This window comes from Gouania willdenowi, chromosome 2 (assembly GCF_900634775.1).
Source record: "Gouania willdenowi chromosome 2, fGouWil2.1, whole genome shotgun sequence".
Classification (NCBI taxonomy): domain Eukaryota; kingdom Metazoa; phylum Chordata; class Actinopteri; order Blenniiformes; family Gobiesocidae; genus Gouania; species Gouania willdenowi.
The window spans coordinates 4,417,836-4,426,982 of record NC_041045.1 but is presented as its reverse complement, the minus strand read 5'-3'; the positions used below and the strand labels follow the sequence as shown (position 1 = coordinate 4,426,982).

Below are 9,147 nucleotides of genomic sequence, written 5' to 3'. Positions count from 1 at the left end.
TATATATATATATATTTAATTTAATTTAATTTAATTTAATTTAATTTAATTTAATTTAATTTAATTTAATTTAATTTTTTAATCCCCCTTTGTTTCACAGTGTATATGCATTTTTTTTTTTAAATTTAATGTGTGATTTCCCTTCGTTTTTATTTACATTTGCTAAATTATTGTATTTAAATAAATAAATAAATAAATAAATAAATAAATAAATAAATAAATAAATAAATAAATAAAATCTGTACCAATTAAAGGAAGGAAAATAAAAAAAATTCGATTAAGAATGTGTCCTATAGGTGGCGGTAATATACAGATTTTTAGCGTCACAACAACCAACGAAGAAAAAAAGCTGACGCAGGCGTGTTCTGATTGGCTGATCCCGGCCTGGAGGAAGCGCGTTGTTCAAATTTGTTTGTTACATTTGTGTCTCGTCTGACATGGATCGAGCCACAACCAGGTAAATCCTCTGCCCGATCTGTTTATTTGCTACCAAAATATATTCTTGTTCTATCTAAAGTATCACCGTGTTCGTAAATAAGTGTTCACTTCGTTCCCGTTGTTTTTTTTTTTTTTTTTTTTTACAAGCGTGGCGACTTTCAATGGTATCGTCTCTGCCGGTCACTTTTTAAACAAATGTATTTCATTTACCTCGTCAAGCACAAACTGTTTACATCCGACATGTTATTTATTTAGTTTTATGTCTTTATTTCTACAATCTGTATGTGTCAAAACACACGGTCGAGCGAGCGCCATTTTTCCTCATAATGTGATATCTGTAAAAACCTATCAGTTTGTTTTATTTATTATTTTTTTATTGTTAATGCAGTTTAAAGATTAGAATTTCCTGTGAACGAAGCCTTCACCAGTCTGAATAAGACAAAATTACCACACCAAAAAAAAACAAAAACAACAATACTTTAATTCATTTTTAAAAGTATTACAGATATTAGGGATGTCCCGATACAACATTTTCATTTTCGATATGATACCGATATTGCAGCGTTTTATTATTAAGCAATTGGTTACATACATTTCAACATAATATCTACAGTATTCTTCAATTGAATAAAACAAATAAAAAAGTGACTTCCACAAAAAATCAGAAATTTTAATCCGATATTCGTTTTCAAGCTGATATCGGGTTGGCACACCTCTAACAGATGAGTAAGAAAATATCTTTTTTTCCCTTGTTTTGCTGCTTTTCTTTTAAAATAGATGTCATTGTGCTTTACAGCGACGTGAAAATAAAAGGTTCTGTTGGAGTAAAATGCAGTAAAATAAATTTAAGAATAACTAAAAAAAAATATGTAAAGATGTTGCAGAGGTGGACTGATGTTCTCAGTTAGATAATTGTAGTTATGGTGATTGCACTTTGCTAACTATCTATGTAATAGAAAAAGTATTAAATGCACTGCAACTAGTTTTTTTCTGAAATGAGCTGGAAATGCATTAATAAATGTATCCAAGTACCACTAGTGGAAACCCAAGTATATTCATTCTTAAAGAGAATATAGAAGCCTTACGTGATTGTTGTGCATCTACAGCATGTTGTACTCATATCTTTGTTCATTACAGTAGAGCTGATTAAAAAGGAACACAAGTCTATTAAATGAATATTGCCATGAAGAATTGTCTCGATGCTAATGTTCTACTTCTTCCAGTGCAGCGAGCACTCCCCACAGAAGTGCTCTGGTTAAGAGGAGGAGCAAAAGTAAGAGCCACAGGCAGTCGTATCGCAGCTGCTCAGGAGGAGCTGCATCGAGGATCGGCCTCACTCCTGCGCTCACAGCTCGGAGACTCAACACCAGCAGAAAAGCCCCGAAGTCGCTCAATATCACAGTAAGTCCAACACTATTTTCAGACAATGGCCTTGTTTAGGGGTGTAAAAAAAAACATGATTTCACGATATATTGCAATTTTTTGGGTGCTGATTTTAAATCAGTTTATATGTTTTTTTCAATTTTTTTCTGAAATGTAATCAATATTTTTGTGTATTTGTGCAATATTTCAGCTTTCAATGGAGGGCTGAACGATTTTGGAAAATAATCAAATTGCGATAATTTTTTCCCCCTCAATATTGCGATTGTGATTTAATATGCGATAATTTTTTCAAGGGCCTCTTGTCATGTATTTTTCAATGAACACAAGTAATAAATCAATCTGTTTCATAATAAAGTATTTCAAATTTATTTAAACTTTAAAAAATGTAAAATATACATTTTAAAGCACGGATTACCAAAATCTGTAGCTTTACCTCTGCAACATATCTAACTCATTTCACGTTACATGTAAACATGTGGACTGCACTTCTTAAACACCCTCTGAACTTAACAGGACAGTACAAGACAGGACAAGAAATAAAAATAAAAATAATTGCAGCCTTTGCAATTCGAAAGTCGCGTTTTATAATATCGCAAATGCAATTAATCGTTCAGCCCTATTTCAGTGTGTTGCAATTAGGGATGTAACGATTCACTCAACTCCCGATACAATTCGATTCACGATACTGGGTTCATGATACGATTATCTCTCAATTTATTTTACAAAATGGGACTGTGGACAAATGATGACTGAAAAATATTCCTTTATTTTTTTCGGGAAAAAACTAGAAAATACTGTACTATTTTCCTTTCATTTTTCATTGTCAAAAGAATCCCTTGATAAACTATTCAAAACAATGCAGTTTACCTAAAAATAAATCCTTAATGAAATAAATACAAATGAAGAAGAAGCCTATTAATTTAAATTCTGGTTCTATAGTAAACAATGCAAAACTGCATAATAGTTCGTTTTCTTTTTAAAAGTGCAACTGAAAATGTATTTTGTGCCTTAACAATTGGACTTAAAAAAAAACAGTAATTTCACTGTATTTACATCAGATATTTGTTTGGACCAGCAGAGGGTGCTGGTAACCCAATGGTCGGTTGGCATGCAGTTATTCTAGCAGTGAAAAAGAGATGCTATGCGCTAGCAGACAGAGCTAATAGAAAAATGTGACTTTTACAGATATTTACGTAATATTACAGATATTCTTTCAGTGCTAAATGGGTGAGGAATCATTTCTGAACATGTTTAAGAGTAGATAACATTTCCGCCCGCTGATGGCAGTGTGTAATGCCTGCAATGTTTATGTATGCACAGGCATTTTATTTTCATATAATCTGTTCAGATCAGCGTTTAAACTGATACAAAAGGAGAAATTATAATTTTTTTCTTATTTTTGTGCATTGTCAGTAACTCAGGGTGATTTATTCATTATAATGTTCTCACTTACAGTTGTTACAATGCTGTCATTATTAGAGATGTCCCGATACAACTTTTTCCTTTTTGATACGATACCGATATTGCAGCCTTGGGTATCAGCCGATACCGATATTGATCCGATAACAGCATGAATCATACACACTTTTATTTCTTTTTTTCCTTAAATAAAAAACTAATAATTACTTATTTTGTAGTGTGGAATGTTAGAAAAGTCTTGATCAAGTGATGTCAGCAACAGTAGGTATGAGAAATACTGACCCATTTATTATTAACAGATTGGTTACATACATTTTACCCTTAAACATGACATCTACAGTATTCTACAATTGAATAAAATCAATAAAAAATGAATTGAAGAAAAACGGAACTTTGACTTCGATATTCGTTTTCAGGCTGATATCGGATCGTGACACCCCGAGTCATTATGTTGTCATGGTTACTTTGAGACTTTCAGTGAAAATAAACTTGTTGCACTTTATTTTATGATGTCAGTGTAACACTGTATTTTCTTTATTTCAGTGAAAATGTGCAAAAACACTAATAATAAATAGGATTTTTTTGAAGCAAATAGTTTTGACTCAATTTGTCCTCTGAATGATCAATATCTTCTGATGAACATGCAGAGCAACTTGATTTTTTTATATCTCTGTTTAATTTTGATGTTAACTGGGTAGAATGTCACAATATATTGTGATATCGTGTTGCAACATCCTTGCCAATACTCACCCCTCGTCCTTGTTTTGTGTGTGCGCAACAGGAGAGGGTGAACGCAGAGCACCTGGCATTACTGGTGAAAACCAAGTGGAAGCTGTGCTACGCCACGCCCCTCTACCAGTTCAGACACACCATGCTGAAGAGCTACGCCAGGCAGCTGTCGGCGTTCATCGTTGCAGAGAAGCAGCGAGGTCTGGCCGTGGAGGTGGAGGGAGCACAGAACCACTTCAGAGCGTCTTTCTCTGTGCTTCAGGGCTTAGCGGAGGCAGACGATCCTGAAACCATCCTCATACAGGTAAACGCCAGGGGCCTCGTGTACAAAAACAAGCGTGTAAAAATGGCGGGAAATGAGCGTACGTCTCAAAATTCCGATGTTTGAATGTGTGCGTAGGACTGGATCCTATTCACGCACCTTATCTTTTGAACATCTGCATTTTTATTATTATCTAGAATCAGTTTTTGATCATGTCCATTACAAATACAGAGGATTAGGATATTTTTTTGTATTTCTGTATTTTATCTGAAGTAGATTTATATGTGAGAGTTTAAGTATAGAAGACAGATATTTGATTTTTGATCATGATTTTTTAAAAAAAATTTTTCAACCAATTACCAGTTATTTCTGGCGACCCCACATTGGGTCACAACCCCATGGTTGAAAAACCCTGGATTGCGTGATCTAATCCAGGGTTTTTCAACCACTACTGCCATGGTGCACTTGTGTATTTGTGTTATATATTATAGAAATATAACATACAATTTTATAATATAAAACATACACTGTATAAAACAAAACAATATTTTTACATAATAGTTAAATTGTAGTTCTAATCATATTTAATTTTATAAAAAACATACCTTTATTCCTCCCTCAGTTATCAATATATGAAATATAATAAAATAAGTTTTAAAAAATGTACATTTGATTTGTATTCAATACACTTTGATAAGGATTACTGCATATTGTATATATATTTGTAAATATATTTGTTTGAAAAAATAATATTAGATTCTGTTGTTGTATTTGATTATCATTAAAAACACTTTTTTGTGTTTATTTGATTCCTATTCAAAACTCTGAATAACTGAATATTGTTAATATACTACAAAGTTTCAACTGGCTCCATGGTTGGGGGTCAATTACATTTTTCAATTACAATTATGTCTTCAATTATTCATGTTCAATTACAACTCAGTTATGATAAATGTGGTCAGCATTTTTTCCCAATTACAATTACATTTCCAATTATTTTTTCTGAAAGTCAATTACAGTTACATTTTCAATTACTAAAGTTCAATTACTGTTATTCACAATTACTGAGCCTTTAATGAATAATCCCATAAAACATTAACCTCCTTCCTCTTGTGTTAGCTTTCTGTTAGCATCACTTGCATAACTTATAACAAATCAGTCTTAAATCAGCTGAAAAATACACAAAAAATATTATCTATCATTTAATTTGTTCTTTATCTCTTGGTTACCTTATTAGGCTTCCAAATCAATGATAATATTGGTATTAGTATTTTTGATGTGAGCGTCTGAGCCTTTTTTCTGTCAGTAAGTACACCCCTAGATTTATGTTTAATATTACTTAATATTAAACATATTTTTTTTAATAATAAACTACTTACTGTATGTATAAACCATAGAACTGTAACATGGTTCCACAAGTTTGCGTTTAATTCAATTTTAAATGACAGTTTTTTTTAAATACATTTTCCAATTACAAATTACAATTTTGATTATAACAGCAACATTTTTTTTCCAATTACAATTGAAATTATAATTGTCATTTATTATTCATTTCCCCCCTTTTTTAAATTTATTTTTAGTTTTTTTAAAAATGTAAGAAAAGAAAAAAAAAAAATCAAATATGGTTTTAAACTCCTCCCTCTCTGGTTTTCCAGATCCATTCCAAGCCACTGTTCTCCAGCAGCGAGGAGCCCCAGCGGTGTGTGTGGAGCGGCTGGCTCTCCTGCATCAACGGTAATCTGGATTACCTCCACTCCCTCCCTCAGGGCTTCACCTGCCTGCCTCTGTTTGGCAGCAGCGGGACTGAGGTCCTCACCACGTTGGTCAAGTCCTGGTGCCAGAAGACCTTCGACTGCTCCTTCGGGCCCCTGGAGATCAACTACACCAGCCTGCAGTGGTTCATGGCCCTATTGACCAACTGTCACACAGAGTCCAACATCCAGCATTTAAAAATGATCTGGTCCATCCCCGTGGAGCCGCCGCTGCAGGTCGCCTTCACCGTCAGCCCCCAGGACGCGTGGGAGCTGTGGAGCAGCGTGAGGACGGCCACGCGGGACTTGGCAGACCCCGGGGGGTGTATCGACTTTGAGGAGGTGGAGAGGTTCACTCAGGGCCTGAAAAGTCACTTCTACAGACACTTCAGGCTGGATCTGTCAGCAGGAAGTCTGAAGGAGGTCTCCACGGCGCTGGGAGGGGCCAGCATCAACGGCAGGGTTAAGGTAAGGTATACACATGAGGAGTGTGACAATATCTCCACACAGCGATATATCGTGATATTTTTTTGCACGACTGATTATCGATATGTTCGCGATTTAAATTTTTTTTAATTTAAGATTTATTTTTTTATTTTTAAAACCTTTTCTGCTTTTTCACTAAAATGTGCAGGTACGTCTTCACAGAACATTTAGTCACTGTTTGTTGAAGGAACCACACTGGCTTTTTTCACTGGTGGTTTATGTTTACGAGAGGAGAAAAAGGAGCGCAGCTCCTCGCTTCAACAGGCAGTGAAACTCACCGAGTTGGATGTGTCGCTGGTGGGCGGGGCTTCACTTCAAACTCGCATATGAAGCGAACGGGGACATTTTTTGATCCTACGCACTCTGAAGTGCTGTATGTTTGCAAGTTTTCCCCGACAAAACCCACAATGTCGACGTCTTTCTGAGAAAAGTGTATAAAATGTGTGGTGTTTTACAGCCTTAAAACATGTATAATAATTGTAAAAAATAAAGCTGACTACTTCGCGGATTTCGCCTATTGCGGGTTATTTTTAGAACGTAACCCCCGCGATAAACGAGGGACTACTGTAATGTCATATCGTGAGATAGTCATTATTGTGAGGTTTGTATCGCGCATCGTATCGTGAGGTTCCCGCCTCTAATACACATAGTCGAGCTGCACAATTAATCACATTTTTATTGTGATCACGATTTTGGTCATAAAATAATGTCTTTATTTAGTTAGCCTTTGATACATTGTATATTTTTGGGTATAATTGATATTTAAAGCATCATTTCGCACTGTAAACTGTACACATATTGTTTTGTTTTTTTTTGACCAAATATGATAAATAATTGTGATTATTATAATCGGGATTACAATATTGATAAAAAATAATCATGATTGTCATTTTGGCCATAATCGTGCAGTCCTACCTGAAATTAAATTACAATTACATTCTGAATTACTGAGCCTGAAAGAAATAATACCATAAAATGTTTTAAGGGTCTTATAACCTTACCTCAGAAAAAAAATCACATTTTTAAAAAATGTTATGCTTTACTATATGTACCCTTCCCTCTGAAATTTGGGTGTTTTTTATTTATTTTTTATTTTTTTAAACCTTTGTTATTTTTCATGTCTGAGTGGATTTCCAGCCCACTTTTTTTCATTTTAATCACAATTATAATTACATCATAATGATCAATTACAGGATTACTATTAATGTACATAGAACTGCATAATGGTTCCCCAGTTTTGGATTAAATTATATTTGACAATTTTCATGGCAATTACAAAGTCACGTATGTAAACTCAATTACAACTGCAACAGCAACACAGATTTTTTAAAAATACAATTATATCTACACCATAATTGTAATTGATTATCAATTATGCGATTATAATTGACCTCAGCCCTGCCATCTATGTGTGTTTATTTACACTGAAACATTGCGACCAATGTTTTCAGTGTTGCAGATGTGGTGTAATGGTCAGTGGTATGTTGTATGATATCTACTATTATAAGTACCGCCACTAAATAAAGGTTTGTTGCCATGCGCTGACTGCAGGTTCTCTGTCTGTCTGTTTCAGATCTCCAACAGCAGATACATGATCACCACCCTGGCTCTGCTCACAGAGTGCGCTCTGCTCAAAATGCCGATATGAACAAAGTCCACAACAAACAATTTATCACCAGTTCAGTCATCACATCACACCGAGACAAGAGGAGTCCTTATGTTTACATTTACGACAACCTTTTGTTCCCAGTTTACCATGGTGTGTCCATCACACCTGTTTAAAGCCAACTTTTCTGTATATTTTATGCATATGCTTCTGTGTTTTTGTACATTTTTGACTCGTCGTGAATAAAATAAAAACAGATAACTTTTAATATTATTAATTTACTGTGAAGTTATTAAAATAACGTGTTAAATGTTTTCATTGGTTATACAATATAGGCTACATTTTCATTAGGGGCCAGGGCTGGGCTATTTATCGTGATTTAAGATTTATCGAGTCACAAGCCACACTAACAGAACTCACTCACACGTGCTGTCCTTTATAGGAGAAAAATGCAAAAGTGGCACATTTTGTGCAGTGGTTTGTCAATAAGTGCGCTTGTATGGCATTTTGCAAATTTAACCCCGAATTTTTTTCTGGTCAGACTTAATTTGAATTAAAATTATCTCGATTTATATTGTATATTGCCATTTTGAGAAAAAAAAAATAGATAAATTTTGGTCCGTATCGCCCCGCCAGTTTTTTTTTTTACCCGTAATAATTTCAGAAAGTTCATTTTGTCTTTTTAAATATATTATGGTTTCATTTATTCAGGCACCTTTTTTCAGGATTTTTCCCTTTGATCTCCTGGCATGTTTTGATTGTCAACTGTCAGTCTTCCTCAGAGGCATCTGCTGATCGCTTTGATGTGTCCTTGACTTCTTCGTCATAATTCCACGTTATTTTTTAATAATTTGCTAGAGTTAAATTTATTCAGACTTTGTTGAGGATTTTTCCATTTGATCTCCTGAGATGCTTTGATTGTCAACTGTCAGTATTCCTCAGAGGCATCTGCTGATCGCTTTGATGCGTCCTTGTGAGTGATTCCACTAAGCTTCAATATCAACAGGGATGAGGGAACATTTTCACTCCTGGGACTCTCTTTTATCGGGTGACGGGGGCGTGGCTAGCTTGAC

The 9,147-nt window shown here is 34.5% G+C and overlaps 1 protein-coding gene across 1 annotated transcript; it reads left to right on the top strand.

Moving 5' to 3' along the window:
• Window positions 1–263: 263 nt before the first annotated feature.
• Window positions 264–8,342, top strand: cenpl (centromere protein L). The gene is made up of 5 exons (XM_028469037.1): window positions 264–457; window positions 1,662–1,839; window positions 4,022–4,273; window positions 5,887–6,450; window positions 8,042–8,342. The coding sequence occupies exons 1-5, from the start codon at window positions 438–440 to the stop codon at window positions 8,114–8,116; spliced, it is 1,089 nt and encodes a 362-aa protein (XP_028324838.1). The 5' UTR covers window positions 264–437; the 3' UTR covers window positions 8,117–8,342.
• Window positions 8,343–9,147: the final 805 nt, after the last annotated feature.

Coding starts and splice junctions, on each gene's coding strand:
- cenpl (XM_028469037.1), top strand. CDS start 438: ATGGATCGAGCCACAACCAG. Junction 458..1,661: donor ATGGATCGAGCCACAACCAG/GTAAATCCTCTG, acceptor TACTTCTTCCAG/TGCAGCGAGCACTCCCCACA. Junction 4,274..5,886: donor CTGAAACCATCCTCATACAG/GTAAACGCCAGG, acceptor CTGGTTTTCCAG/ATCCATTCCAAGCCACTGTT.